Source organism: Hevea brasiliensis, chromosome 7, assembly GCF_030052815.1.
Source record: "Hevea brasiliensis isolate MT/VB/25A 57/8 chromosome 7, ASM3005281v1, whole genome shotgun sequence".
In the NCBI taxonomy this organism is placed as follows: domain Eukaryota; kingdom Viridiplantae; phylum Streptophyta; class Magnoliopsida; order Malpighiales; family Euphorbiaceae; genus Hevea; species Hevea brasiliensis.
Window position 1 is genome coordinate 96819512 of NC_079499.1, and position 16968 is coordinate 96836479.

The 16968-nt window shown below is 27.2% G+C and overlaps 1 protein-coding gene across 1 annotated transcript; it reads left to right on the forward strand.

Annotated features, from left to right (window-relative positions):
- Positions 1 to 14922: 14922 nt before the first annotated feature.
- LOC110666476 (receptor-like protein 44) lies at positions 14923 to 16740 on the forward strand. The gene has a single exon (XM_021826963.2). It carries the CDS (start codon positions 15546 to 15548, stop codon positions 16359 to 16361), a length of 816 nt encoding a protein of 271 aa, XP_021682655.1. The 5' UTR covers positions 14923 to 15545; the 3' UTR covers positions 16362 to 16740.
- The last annotated feature ends 228 nt before the right edge of the window (positions 16741 to 16968 follow it).

A 16968-nucleotide genomic window follows, 5' to 3' on the forward strand; every position in this document is an offset into this window, starting at 1 on the left:
AATTAAAACCCTCAACTTAAAAACCACTAGATCTGTGAAACAAAATTACAATAAAAAATATTTACACTAACCCTAAGGCGAGGAGGGTATACCCACAATATGGACCAAGGAGGAAAGACGCTTCCCTAGCCGGATGGAGTAGGAGAGGCCACTAAAGGCAAAGAAAAGGAAGGGACACCCATAGAAAATTCAGCAAAGAAACAAAGGTTTTATCTCTCTCTAGACAACTAGAGAGAGACTTAAGCATGGCCTAGGCATTTTTAGTTGTTCATCAACCGGGTTAGTGGATATTAATTTGATGAGCTTTTGAATTGTGTTGACTATTCAATAAAAAATTTGGGAAGTTCCTGATTTGTTAATATTTAATTGCAATTGCAATGGTAAGGTTATTCTGTTTGTAATAAGGTTACGATTTAAGCCATATAAACAATCTCTCCAGATAAGGTTGCATAAATTAATTCTTCTCAAAACCTATAAATATGAAATGATTCATGCAGTACGTCACCATTTTAATTATAAATTGTTCTAGTGCAGCTCAGGAGGAACACAACATAAATTCTATTTCTGCAGATTTCCCATTTTCTTGCTGGCTGCCAGATTCTTTAGTTTCAGTTTTTTCTTATGATCTGCGAACGATTGCTACTAGTCTTGCAGGGACAGAAATCCAAGGCTTCTTGGAGAGGAAATTAGAGAAGCAACTTGGCTCGGTATGAACCATAGAGCATAAGCAGATCAGTCCAACTCAAGTCCAGGACATCTTGGTTTCGTTACAAGAAACCCAGGTCTATTTGTAGGTCACAGGACAGAACCTAGAACCAAAAAAAAAATCTGAAAGCCATAACATTTATTAGCTCAAATCCATTAGGGGAGTTGTAATCTTCAATCTAATTAGGCCTCTTTGCAAGGGATTGGTTTGCATTGGTTTCCCATTTTCTATCATGATTAAAGCTTACACACGAGGACTCTAGCCTGCTATTGGGCCTGTAGGGGACCTTACTCTATTGGGGAACCGCTAGACTTGCAGGGTCCTTCCACCATTTGGGGAACACACTGGACCAGAATGAATATAGTACCAGATGACGTATTATGTATAATTATTGTTTATCATGCAGCTGCATGAATAAGCACCTGCAAGTCATGGCACTGGACAACTCGTCTTGGACATAGAAATTGACTACTTGATATTTGGTAAAATTTGGATGTAATCAATTATATGTTGAGTCATTGGAATTGTACTAGATGCTTACAGAAAATTATGAATTTAAATTCTAATAATTTCATATATATTTTTTAAAAAAATTATTCAAAAATTATATGTTGGAAAATTCAAAATTGGCCCTCATCAGAGGTTGAAAACTTGCAAAAGGGAACCTGAAAGAGATTCCAAAGGCATAATAATTCCATGAGTTGATGAAAGGTTTTGTGGCCTAGCTTGATTCAAGACAGCAAATGGGCCAGGTTAAGATTTATAAATAAACCACACACTGGAAAATGAATTTGCAGTCAAATCAAAGCATTAGGCCTAAAATTGATTTCTCCACAAGAGTAAATGGTTTCCCAATCAAGAGCTGGACCCATTCAGTACCTTACAGCTACAAGCAATTGCTTTCCTCCACTGACAATTTGGACTTGCTTCCAAGTTATAGCAACCTTCAAAAGGAGAAGCCAAAACCAATTTTAATCATATTTAGCCTTGCAAACCCAATTCTTGAATTGTTAATCAGCTCAGAAAATTTAATAATTTTTGGGGAGGAAAAGAAAGAAAGAAGGAGCAAATCTTTGAAGAGGGTAACTAGACCAAGAAACATACTAAACCTGGAGATGTGGGGCTATAGGTCTTGGACTTGGACAATCTTGATATACTTTCATTCATAAGAGGTAAAATGTGCAAAACCCAAAAGATAGGGTTTGTCAAGCATAATCCCACCAGAATCCAATTCACAGCTGCTATTGATTTTGATCTTTGAAAGCTTCCATCAATGGCAAACGTGCACTTGTCCCACTTGCCTATCTACAAGAGGCTGATATTGTTGTCTTGGGGACCCTTTGTATGATTAAAGTTGGGCGTCTGTTTTATGGCTACTATGCAACAGCACGAGCATACAAAACATTATTCATTCAGGCCTTTAAATTATTACAAGCTAATTATAAGGCAATAAATGCTTAATTTATACTATATAGTATATGGATATTAATATAGAATGTAAATATATAAGTATATTTTGTAAAAGCAAAGTAAATATACAAGTAAACAATTAAAAAATATATATTTCAATTTAAAATATCTTAATTTGAACTCAATTTTAATTAATTTTATCACGTTCAATAACTTTAAAGTACATTGTGGATTATTAACTCTTTTAAGTTGAAGACTTTAAATCTTTAGGTATGCGTAATGATTTTTTATCAATGAAACTTAGTAGTGTGGTCTGTTTCTCTATTGAAATTTTATAGTTTAAACTTTTTTGCGAGTCACAGAAATAACAAGTTCTCAAAAGAGTAGTATTGCAAAATATTTCTTTTATTATCTAAAATAAAAAAGGACCAATTACTATCAAGATTATTCTCTATATTTATATCATTTATGAACAGAAGCTTTCAATTGTTTATGTTTATATTTTTTTACGATAAAATTATCTTATATGGTTAATAAATTACCAAATTTTCTTAAAAAAAAAAATAACACATTACATCTAATCTGACACTATTGCTACAATTGATAGATTTGGAATCCATACACAAATAAATAGCAGTAGGCTGGACTTTTCCACAATTATGGATAATGATATTATTATTTTAATAAAAAAGATCATAATCTAAAAGTATGGAACCACAAAACCCCATGTCCAAGTTAATTAATGGGCATCTTGTGCTTTATACCTACCAAATAAGTACAAATTCAATAAGATAATATGGTAATTTTTTTTGAAGTTTATGTGTGTCAATTCCCCACTACTGGAAGGTCAATGAACATGAGTCATTGTCTATCCCTATCTCTCCTTGATATGCAAGATATAGTTGTAAAGTTTATACCCAGTAGAGCTAGTATTGAAGTGACATGAATTTGGATCAAAGAAGCTATCATCCAAGGAGATGATATTATGCGGTCTGAGAGGGACCAAATTGGGCTGAAGCTTGGAAAGTAAGAGCTGGAGACTGGAGAAACCATAGAAGCAGAGGGCCTAAAAATTTAAGGTTTAAGGCCCTTATTTGTGGCACCAAAAAAAAATTAAAAAAAAAAAAATCATGGGCCCCTTAGTGCCATTGTGGTCTGGTAGAAGCAGATGCCCTTTCCTGGGGATGAATATGGCCCCAACAGTGTGTTGGTTTGTTGGCACTCATGTCCTGTCTGTTGTCACTTGAGCTATGGAGCCTTGGAGTAGAGCTCTTGGACACAGGACCACTACTTGAAAATGAAGCCCAACTCAGTCCATTAACCATACAATTAATATTTTGTCTCTTTTTTTTTTTTTTTTTTTTATTATCTCATATGTCATTTTAATAAAAGTTTTGCCATGTAGATTGGTAGCGTTTCTCCTATGCTGAAACTGATTCCTATTTGTATTGTCTTGATGTCTATTTCTATTTCTTTTCTTAAAAAAAAAAAAAGTATATTTCAATTTCACAGTAAAATTGAAAAAAAAAAAAACACGTTAATGTTTTTATTATTTTATAAAAAATATTTTTTATATTTTTAATTATTAAGCCATTTAAAAAAAAAGTTAACGAAAAATATTTTTTTTAATTGAAAAGAAAATTAAACCATTTTTAAATAAAATAATTTTTTTAAATAAAGTCATTTTTTAAATTTTAAAAATTTTATTAAAATATAAAAATATTTATATATGTATAATATAAACACATACTATTAATTTAATATTATAATTAAATAATAAAAAATATTTTTTATATAAATTATTTTCTATGAAATATATATTATCTAAAATTTATATAAATGAATTTTAGTTTAGCAATAAAATTTTGAGTTCAAAGTTGAGGTTCAATTTTTTTTTTAAATGTTATTTTTTTTTATAGTGATATTATATAGAAGTGACGGGTTGTTAATGATAGAATATAATTGCATTGTTGTTAATCCTTCATGTTGTAATAATAAAAAAAAATTCAGAATATATTTGTGAAAATAGTAAAATTTGAGTTTTTTTTTTATTATATTGACAAAAAGAAAATAAATGAAGGATTTTATTTGGAAGAAAGGAAAATAAAAAAAATAAAAATGATAATTTTAAAATTTTCTTATGAAAAGTTTTTTTTTACATATTTTAATTCTGTTTGTTTATATTAGGGAAAAAGTAACAAGTGAAAAATAATATTTATTTTCTTTTTTTTATTTTTTTTTTAATAAATAAAAAAATTGCATATTCTTTTCATTTTTCTCAAATTATTTATCCGTAGAGCTAATGAAATGTAAGTCACGAAAAAAATAAAGGAAAGAAACTCAATTTGTTCTCCATATTTTTTAGGAAGATTCAATTTAGTTTTTTTTTTTTTTTTTACTTTTAGTTCAATTTAGTCTTTTTATTTTTTATTTAAATTTAAATTAGCCTAATGTGTAACTCATTCGCCACTTGTTGCGTGAGTTGTTTTTTTTTAATATTTTTAATTTTAATTACTTAGGTAATATTTTTTTAATGTTAATTAAATAATTATAATTAGTTAATTTTTTATATTTAACTTTTAATATGAATTAATAATATGGAAAATAATATTTTTTATTTTTTATTTTATTTCATTATAATTTTCTAATTTTCATTAAGAAAATGAAGATATAAAATAATTTTTTTATTTTAAATAATTAAAATTAATTATAATCATTATTTTTAATTTTAATTAATTATATGAAAATAAAAATATTTTTTATTATTTTCCAATTTAATTAATTGATGAAAATATAAAAATAATATTTTTTTCATACTTTCATTATAATTAATAATATTAAACAATATTTATTTTTATTATTTAATTTAACTAATTATAAAAAATAAAAATAACATTTTAATATTAAAAAATAAAATTTTGCCAAAAAATTTGTAAAATGCTTAGTTTAGCTCTTGTATTTATTAAGGAAGTTCAATTTAGTCAATTTTTAACTTTTTATCTAATTTAGTCAAAAACTTAAAATTTATGAGTTAAATTTCTTGATTTTTTAATTTAAATTAAAAATTAAGAAGTTCAGTTTTTTAATTTTAGGACTGATTTTTTTAATTTTTTGATTTAAACTTAAAAATTACGAAGCTCAATTTCTTTATTTTTTTTTATTTTTAGGCTAAATTGAGCTTAAATTAAAATTTTTTTATTAAATTAAATAAAAGTTAAAATTGAATTAAATTGAGCTCCCTCAATAAGTATAGAGATGGAATTAAGCTTTAATTCATTAAAAAATAGCTTGTGTATATCAATTAGTCTAATTTAAACTCAAACTAAAAGTATAAAAACTAAATTAGATAAAAATAAAAAATGAATTAAATTATTGAATTTATTTCAAAAATACAAATGTTTGTTCTCATCGAATAGGTAATGACCTGAAATAATTAAAAGGCTTTATTATTTTAATACAAATGTAAAATCTTTTATGGAAACAAATCTTAATTTCAATAAAATTAATTATGCATAAATTTGATTTGAAATCACAATTCTTACTATTTAAAACCCATTATTTATCTCACTAACTATGCAAGACTAATCTGTAAGGGCTATATTCGGGGCGATTCTAACTCCATATGGTCCGGGAGGTCGAATCATCGTGCACAATACACAACACAATAATGAAACTTCCGAAAGGGCCAATGAAAACTTAGATCTAACCTCTAATAAGAGGAGAATCTAAGCATGTGCATATACTATGGTATTCAATACAAAAAAAAGCTAACTCCATTGTCTCCTCAACAAATAAGAGAGATGGGTAATAATATAGTCAAGCATTTATAGTGAAATATAAAATAATATCATAAATCTCTTTGTCCTTTTTGTGAGCATAAATCATAATATAATTCTATTCAAAGTCAATTCCAATATCCAATAATTTTTTTTTATGCCCATCACAATTTAAAATATAAAGTTGTATTTTTCCATGCAAATCTCATTTCAATCACAACTTCCAAACTGAATTCATTCAATCCATATCAAGAATAAAATCATAAGTTAATCATTTTCTCACAATTAAACTCATTTATACCATAACACATTTTAATAATCATTGAAATAAATTCAATAATCGGTAAACATAATACATAAAGAAACTAAAATCCTTTAACCAAATAAAATATGCAAAACTTTAACAATATTAAACTAGTTGTGCATAAACCTCTTTATTGACTAGTTTACTCCAAATTTCGGTTTTTCCTTAAAGATTCTTTTCCAGTCTCTTTTTCAACTGAAACACACAGTTTACAGTATTTCAATACCATATCTCATAATAAATCCATTAATTTATTTCACACCTACTTAGTTGTAGCCTTAAATTTGCTTAAATTGGTATCCTTTGAATTTGCATTTTAGGTCACTATTCATTGCACTATTCAAGTCAAAATATTGATTTTTTCCTACTAAATAGGTTTATTAATTATAATTGCACTCACATACCATATTTTGAGTCATGTTTTTGTTGGCATTGATTGTCAAATTCAATTCAAAGTCTATTAGGGTTAAATCTCAAAATTTCAGTTTTGGGTTACTTGTTTATACTATTCAATTGGTCTATCTACAATAGGAATTTGGCCAACTTTCCTTTATCAAAGTTGTTCCTTAATATATTATCTTTAATTCCCTTTTTGAATCACTCTATTTGGAGTTTTGTAGCTCAATTTATGCTTATTTTTCTAATGCTGGCCGAATTGATATCTACCCAGAATTTTGGACAGTTTTTAATTCTGGCAGTTTTGGGCAACCAACTTTGGATGGCAAAATGACTTGGTTATAGGCAGAATTTGGGTTGGTGTTGTTCATAAAAGTTGTAGTAATATGTCATAGATTTCTAATGGTTCAAAAATCAGGTCATTTGGACCTGCCTATACCAAGTTATGGACATACTGTTCATTTGGTCATTTTTATACAGTGGCAGTGTGTCAATTCCGGGTTTGACCTAATTATTCACTATCTTAATATCATTTTTTGGGCATAGTTTCTACACAAAAATTGTAGCATTATGTGTCTACTTTCATATCCAATTAGCCTTACACCAATTAGGGTGGCAGAATTATAGTTTTGGTCCCTGAAAGGAACCTAGGTCAGGCTATCCGGTAGTGACCCATCACCAATCCGAATTTGACTTAAATTCTCACCATTCAAACACATTCCAAATGACACCAATTAACCATTTTAACCTCACTTAGGTCAAAGTACTTCAATTTACCAAATTCTCAAAATTTTTTCCCCCAAAATCCTAAGGGTCAAGAACCCTAATTTTCTAAATTTTTCAATTCATGCAATTCACACATATAGATCACCTATACAATTTCAACTCACCAAGAATCCATATTTAATTTAATTAAACATCATCAAATCCTAACTACTTATGTGCTAGCCGAATTTCACTCTAGGTCCCTAACATGTTGTTTTTATTTCATTTTCCTCAATTCCTAGTTAGTTCAAGTGTACATGCATAAATATAAAGAGAAATTTAATGATTTTAACTAATCTCTTTGTGTAGCTTTTCTAGCTCCTTAATTCCTCAATTTTTCCTTCTCCTTCCTCCTTCAATCTTCTTCTTAAGAGTCAATTTGAAGCTTTCTATCATTTATATGAGGAATTTTGGGCATAAATTAGGGTTTAGTGAAGCTTTGGAATGGGTGTGTTAATAGAGATTGAGAGAAAATGGTGAGAGAGAAGAGAGAGATGTGGGAGATGTGGGAGACAGCAAATGGAAGAAGAAAAGAAAATTTCATTTATTATTTTTTTTTCTTTTGTCTTGTAAGGCTAAATTGTCCCCAAAAATTCCAATAATAAAAATTAGAGTTTTATTACGTATTACTTATGTCACTTGAATGATGTCATAAAGTTTATTTTAATTTCTTTTCTTTTCCTTTTATTTTTTCATAACTTCTTCAATTTAATTATATATTTTACAATTTTAATTTCTTACATTTTATTGGATAGTTAGGTCATGAGTCACCTCTATGAATGAATTGACCAATTTGCCCATCGCGCGGTTTGATCTGGTTTGCTAATAATACTGTATTTCTTCCGGAAACTTGACCTAATTATTTGACCTGGTTCTCTATATTTTTCTGTGATTTTCACATTTCCCTTAGCTTCGCAATTTTTCCTAGGACTGCGATGTCATAATGCCGCATACGAAATTAGGGTTTTGACTGATCTCGCAGTCACTTCCCAGTGCGATCACCCATTGCTGTGACCCCCGGCTCATTTAACTTTTTATGCTCTGTTTTTCTTATTTATACTTGACCTTCTGGTAATCACTATTTATTTTTATCTATAACTTTTCTGGATATCACAGATATAACTCCAGACATCTTGACTGTCCAGGTAAACATCAGGCACCAGAATATTAGACTATACAGGAGTGTCCAATGTGAGGACGTTACAATATATATATCTTTTAAATTTTTATTAATTATAATCTCAACCAGCATAAAATTATATAATGAGAATTTTTAAATATTAAATTTTTTTTAATTGCATCCTAAATTTTACCATTATTATAATTGATTTTTTTAAAAAATAATTACACTTTTTTTGAAAGAATAATAATTACGCCTCAAATTATTAATAACTGTGAAATTAGAACATATTGTTAATTAATAGTAAGATATAATTATACAGTAAGATACAATTGTATTATTGTCAATAGTTGAAGATGAAATTATTAAAAATATATATATAATTTAATAAAAAAGATAAATTTGAAAATTCCTTAAACCAATTTCCCTTTAAATAATAGTATAGTTAATAGATATTATATTGAGTGTGAAAATTAATTTGTCATTTAGCAAAGAGTGAGGTAAGAAGTAACTGGCCAGCTTAAATCAATCTAGGTTTATAATTGAATTAAATAGGAAAGCGATTCGGTATCACCCAATTAACCCGATAATTGAATTAGTGAATCGGTATGACAAGTTGATTCAACTGGTTTAATTATTTAATAAATTTTTTTTTTAATATTGGTATAGAGAATTGAACTCAAAACCTTATAAAAAGTCTTTAGAATTAAAATAAATTGAATTAACTTGATAGTTACATTTTTTTTTATTTTAAAATATTTATTTTTAATATATAATTAATATTATATAGATATTAAAAAGAGAATTATATATTTATATAAATTTTTATGTATTATATTACTTAATACTTTTACATAAAATTTAAAAATACTATTAAAATTTTTAAAAATAACTTAATAAATATTAAAATTTTACTTATATAATTAAAATTTAATTAATTTTTAATAACTCTCTAATTAAATCATTGATGCATTTATTTATTTATTTTATGGGATCAATCTTCGAATTGAGTTTAATAATACTAAGTGGGGTGAATATCAGCGTTAGATTGAAGAGATATTATTGGAAGGAGGCAACTATTTCTATTCTATTACGGCGTTGATTGGCAAATGACATCTTTTCTATCTGTCCTCCTTTTTCCACTTCCCTTCAGCACTGTTTGACGTTGAATTTTAAAACATGAAATTAATTCTCTGAATAAAAGTGTAATTTTAAATATTATTAAAAAAAATAATTAAAAAAAATTTATTTTATTATTTTAATATTTTTATGATTAAAATTAATTAAATTTAAATTTTAATTATTTTTTAATATTATTTAATTAATATATTTAAAAAAATAATTTTCTTAATAATTTCAATAATAATGTTAAATAAGCTCTTCATTCATTCATAAGAAACGCCATCATTTTCTTGGAAAAACATTTTTTTTTTCCATCTGTAAAACCAAATAAAATTTTGCATTATGTCAATTTAATTTATTCTTCAATTATGTCTTAATTATTTTTATAACCACTAGAAACATGTAGTAAATATTTAAAAACATAATAAAATAAGTCTCAATATTTTCAATTTAGATTCTATTTATTTTCTAGAAAATAATTAAAAGAAAATAATTAAAATTCATCCAATTAAAAGAGATTTAAGAAAAATAATTAAGATAACTAAATATTTATAAAAAAATAAAATAATTAAAATTAAAAAAAAATCAAGTAAATATTAATGAGTTAGTGTCCACCCTTTCTTTTTTTAAGAAAAAATAGAAATGATTTGACATAAAAAAAATGGAAAAAAATTTCTCCATAAGAAAAATATTGTGTGGAAGTATTAGTTTGAGTCTCTGACTTTACACACCAAAGAACGAAAAGAAAAGAATAAAAAGAAAGAGCAACTGAAATCATTAGGACAAACCCCACTCACCACATTATTCTATTTTTCTTCCTTTTCAACAGGGGAGAATGTCTAGTGCTTTTTTATTTTTTTTTTCTCTCTTTTATAAAATTGATGCTATTCGTCTCATAAGGCCCGCTCAGATGACGCTTGCTCACACGGCCAACTCGCCCAGGTATTAGATGGACACCCGAAGCTTAATGGGAAATTTTTCTTAAGATGTCGAGATACTAGCATGATCGAGTTAAAATTATAGTTTAAAAAACATTTTAAAATCAATAAGAATTCTACAAGCAAATATTCGAAGATCAATTTTCATCACAATACCTAGTGAAAATCTAACTAATGCCTACATGTTTGAGAATCGTTAGGTATACATATTTTCTTATTCTCTAATTTTTAATATTGATCTAAGTATGCCGATTAGAGGATAGTTTGATTAGTTTTCTTTTATCTTTAAGGTATAAGAAGTGAAAAAGTCTCGAGTTTGAGTCTTTTCAATTATTTATTCTAAAATAATTTACATTTATAATGAAAAGACTTCAACTATCTATCCTAAGATAGTTTACCTTTATGGGAAAGAAGAGATGGTTACCTCCTGTTTTGTAGCCCATTAATTATTATTCTGTCAATTGGACTTCCATTGAATCTAAAAAAAAAAATATTGATCTAAATATTGGGGTGGTGATTAACTAACTTACTCGATATATTATTGATTATTTTATGAATTTATATCCGTGAAAATTTTTGAAACAACATTAAAAATTATAATTTAAACTTTAGATTTTACTTTTTAGCGAGAAAGTAATGTTTTTATTGATTTTTTTTTTATAAAATTGTAATATAAATTCAAGACTTTATAGTTATAGAATAATTATCACCCAGCTAAAAATTCTTCGGTGTTTACATGACTTTTTTTATCAATTTAATTATTCACCTACAATAATTTTACACACACTTTTATCAATTTAATTATTCACCTACAATAATTTTACACACACAAAAATAAAGAGCTAAAATATAAAATGGTTAACTCTAATATTATTATTTTTTACACTTTCAACAATTTTAAAAAATATATAATTATTATAAGTTGAATTTTTAATTTTAAGTATTACCGTATGGATACTCAATCAATTCAATAACGTTACTAATATCATTAATGAATCTTTTTCATAAAAATATTATCTCATAAAATATATTGATTATTTTACTCTGTATAATTGTATTTTTTTTTATTAATGCATGAAGTATGTTTGTACATAAAGAAAATTATTAACACTTTCTCTTTTGTATACTTTTTTCAATGCCTTTTTATTATTAATTTATATTTCATCTCCTATATGTAAATTTATTTTACAGGTTAAACAATGTTTGGTATTAACATTTTATATTTTATTTTTAATTAAATCATATGAGAATTAATAAAATAAAATAATTAATGAATACAAACTTCATTCAACCAAAAATATTATTTTTATTTCAAAACTTAAAATAATATATAGTAAATAAAATAATTAAAATAATAAAACTTAATATTACCAAAATAAAAAAAAAATTATTAACTTGTAAACTATGTTTGAAATTCTTTATTTTTTCATTTCCTACCTTTTAATTTCCTCTTTGACTAGCCATCGACTAGCCATCCATAAGTATTTTCACAGGTAATAATTAGGGGCAATTTTTTTTTTATTGAGATATTATATATTTTTTTTAGAAGAATACTCTACCAAATATAGATATTTCATTTAATATGAAATTTAAGTTTGGATATTATTTAATAAGGTTAAAAAAAATCACGTTATTAAAGAATGAAGTATGCATTTTGCTTATTGACTAATTTATATGCTCTATTAATAATATCGAATCTTTAAAATTTTTTATATGAGTTATTAATTTTATTTATGTAAAAATATAATATATTCGATTATACTTTTTTTACTATATTTCTCACTAATAAAATATTTTCTCTATTTTTATAAAAAAATTCAAATTATATAGAATAAATAATAAAAAATAATGCTATCATTTCTCTAAAATTAATATTCACAAAATGCTTTATATTAAATTAAATTATAACTAACAATAATAAAAAAAAGAAATAATCTAATTGGATAAACATCAATATTTTTTAACACATTAAATGGCATAAAAATCTATAAAGTGAATAATGAGATGGCGAAGTGTAATGTGATCTCATAAAGATGATGATTAATTAAAACAAACATAATCACTTTCTTTTAGCACGCCATCTCCTGGCATGGTCTAAACAAATTAGGCATGCCAAATCATGCACATATATTACTTTAACTAATTAATATTTTTTAAAAGTTAAATTATATATTAATTATTAATACTATAGTGGAAGATGATTAATATGATTTCATTGCATTGTATTAATTATTTATAGCGACAAAGTCACAAGGAATTTTTTTTATTTTTTTAATAAAATTATATAAAAAAATTAATATTTCTCTTAAATATAATAGAAATTTTTAATTTTTTATTAAGACTTTGTTCAGAATTTTTAATATTTTGATCAGAGTTAAAATATTATTTTTTTTTATTTATAGTTTTTATATTAACTTTTAGAAATTGAGAGAGCAGTTTATGAAAATTATTCCTCTTAACTTTTAGATATTGAGAGAGAATTTTAAATAGAGTCAATAAAATTTTATTATTATTTTTATATTTAATAATTAAATTAATTATTTTTATTAAATTTTTTTATTTTAATAATTATATAAATATTAATTATTAATATTTTATATATAATCACTAATAATTATTAAAATAATTAATAATAATTAAAATAATTAATATTACTGAAGATATCTAATTTAATACTGTAAGATGGGTGATATTTTTTTATTTTTTTAAAATTTTAAAAGATATTATGAAATATATATGAGCTAAAACTAGGGGTGAGCAATCGGTTCAAACTGAACCGAATCGAACCGAACCAAATTAAATTATAAAAATCGAAAAATCAATTTTAGAAATTGAACCGAAATTGGTGAAAAATTAAATCGAACCAAACCGCTTTATTTAGTTCGGTTCGGTTTAAATTGATCGGTTTGATTTTTGATTGATTTTTTAATTTAGATTTGATTTTCAAGTTATTTGATTTAATTTTAACTTTTTTTTAACCTAATAACCATTAATCAATGAAATTAAACAAATAATATATATAAAATTAAATATAATTCATAAATTTTTTATAAAAATAAATTAATTCAAAAATTAATTCGGTTGGATTTGACTATATAATTACTATTCAGTTCGATTCAATTTAATTGATTTTTTTCTCTTTAAAATCGAATCGAAAAAAAATAATTGAAATTTTTATAAATTAAAATCAAATTAAAATAATTAAATTTTAAAATCAAATCGATTAAATTAAATTGATTTAATTTAATTTAATTTTTTAATTTGAATTGAATTCTCCTCGGCCTAGCTAAAACAACCGGAGTTGATTTTAATGGGGTAGGAGACTTAGAGAGTACAAGTCTTCTACGGATTTATATGAGCTACTCTACTCTGCCTCTGCCAGACATGTGACACTGATCCAACAGCGCGTGCATCTGCCCCACAAACTTACCATTTCATGGACCCACTTACACTAGAGTGCTACTCAACCTAAATTTTAACTTTCAACCCACCCACCCTTCAATAAAATCTTGATTAATATATTCTTTTATAGTTTTGTTAGACAAAAAAAAAATCAATTTTGTGAATTATATTAAAATATCTTTTAAATTACTTACAAAAAATAAAATAAAGTTTTATTTATTTTGCAAAAAATATTTTTACATTTTCTATTGTATGAGATGTTTATAAAATGAATTAATTAAAAAATTCACCTAATTAAAAAAAATTAAGATATTTAAAAAAAAATTGTAGTCATTTTTCTTGTGGGGGGAAATGAAGAAATTCTTCTTAGCTATAATTATACAGATGATTACGTAAATCTAATTTTCATAGTTTAGCAGTCGAATTAGATTTATAAGAACCAGTTTAGTATAAGTTTCACTTCCTCAAATTCAACTAAGAACGAACTTGGTAGAAATTAGAACCAAATTGATAGAAAACTTCACACTTCTATTTGAATATGATATGAAAACCCATAATTAATTGCCCTATAATTACATCAACTTCCATGACTTGGCTAAACAATATTACCATATATTTCTCCTTTGCTTTTCATTACAACACTGTTAATATTTTTTTTTAAAGAAATTTATTTATTTTTATTTTTGATTCTGATTGAGATATGCGTGTATTCTGCATTAACGAAAGACAAAAGCAGCATTAAACTCGTAAAGTAAAAGATTAGGAAGTGTATGAAAGGAATCTAAAAGAAGGTGATGGGGATAGGGTGTTGGTGTATGAAAAATAAATGGTAAGATAAGAGAAGAGAGGGGAACAGCGAGTCCAATGTGAAAGAAGTGAGAGCATTAATAACGGCTTAGATTTTACATCATTCCTTGTCACGGATACACCCCAGATTTCTTTAACTCCTTTTCACTTTCCCATAAGTCCCCAGCTCTGGACCCTGTTCTACTGCACCAACAATTGCCCATCACCCTCAAACTCAACTCAACTCCACTCCCTTCGTGCTGCTTCCCTGGATTTTCACCCGCAATTTACCCAAATACCCTCCATCCCTTTCTTCATTTCCGTATGGTCCCTATCTTGCGCCTCATACGTGCAGGTCAATGCCCCACACCTTCCATTTTTAGGGTCACCAACTCCCCCGAGCCCCCTCACCTCCTCCTTTCTCCCTTCCCTCTCTTTGTCCTCTCCCTTCACTTCATAAACTTTTACCTGAATTAAATTCCAGCTTCTAAACCCTGCTTCTGCTTGGAGCTTCTTTATTTTATCCTTGAATTTTCATTAGAGTAACTGGTATAAATAGAAATAGTTTCTTCCTGGCAACTTGTTTGCTTTTGCTCCCAATATGTACATTCATATATTTTTCTCTCCAAGGTGGGCTTCCTCAACCTAATGAAACAAGATAAATACAGTAGCACCCACTCTTTCTCTCTCTGTGTTTCTGTGCCCTTTGAACCTGAACCTGAGAAATAAACAAATCTAATCAAGAATTGAGTCCTCTTTTTCTTTATTTTCTTTTTATCTTTTTCTTTATTTTCTTTTTTTCTTTTTCTTGTCTTTCTAAATGGGTGTTTGGTCTCTACTTCTTCTTCTTACCATCCTAAGCTGTACTACTCTCTCAATATCAGATCCAAACGATGAAGCATGCTTAACTCACCTAAGCCAATCCTTAAAAGACCCGACAACCTCCCTTCAAAACTGGACTAAATCCAATCTTGCAAACCCATGTTCTGGTTTTAACTCCTATATATCTGGTGCTACTTGCAACAATGGCAGAATCTACAAGCTTTCCCTTACCAATCTCTCTCTCCAAGGCTCTATCTCTCCTTATATATCCAACTGCACCAACCTCCAGACCCTTGACCTCTCCTCCAACTCTCTGTCCGGCCCTATCCCTGCAGATTTACAATACTTGGTCAATCTTGCAGTGCTTAATCTCTCGTCTAATAGACTAGAGGGAGAGATTCCCCCACAGCTTGCATTGTGTGCTTATTTGAATGTGATTGATTTCCATGATAATTTTCTCACTGGTCAAATCCCACAGCAGCTGGGTCTTTTGGTAAGGTTATCAGCTTTTGATGTCAGCAATAACAAGCTTTCAGGGCCAATCCCGGGTCCATTGGGGAACAGGAGCGGGAATTTGCCGCGATTCAATGCGACTTCTTTTGAAGGAAATAAGGATCTTTACGGCTACCCTTTGCCTCCGATGAAGAGTAAAGGTTTGTCTGTTTTAGCCATTGTTGGAATCGGGTTGGGAAGTGGGTTTGCCAGTTTGGTGCTCAGTTTTACTGGAGTTTGTATTTGGTTGAAGATCACCGAGCAGAAGATGGCCCTTGAAGAAGGCAAGAATAGCCAGCTTATGCCTGATTATGGAGCTTAATTGACCATGGATTCTAAGATGAAAATAGAACAAAAAGTTCCAGGTATGTTTAGGAGTTATTGAAGATTGATCTTAAAAAACAAAGGTTGGTATTTCATTGAGGTGTGGGCTAATGCTATTTTTCTCAGATGGGGTTCTTACAACTAGTAGTTGTATTTTACTGATTTTTGGAGGCTTTTTTTTTTTTTTAACTTTTTCCCTTCTGTCCCTCCCCTTTAACCCTTTATTTTATTTTATTTTATTATAGCCATAGTATTTCCTCTCAAAAATCAACAGTGTATAAATCAACTCAAACAAGAAATAGTGCAGTTCTTTCACTTGTCAATCTTAATGGTGTAATGTAACAATCAATTTAGTGTAATTTCAGTGATTCTCTCTCTCTCTCTCTCTATTTGTGTTCTGTGTACAGTAGAATTTTGTCTGCAGTGGGTAATATATATTATAGATTCCAGTTGTGGGGAACTTTTGAGAGTCCTGAAAGTCTGAAACTGGTTGCATTTATTAAAAATGCGGTTTTACCTTCTTTGAGAAGTTCTAGTGCTCTGTTATGGTGAGCTGGTGGGAGACCAGCACCATCACATGGATTGCAGATTGTCTGGTTTTATCA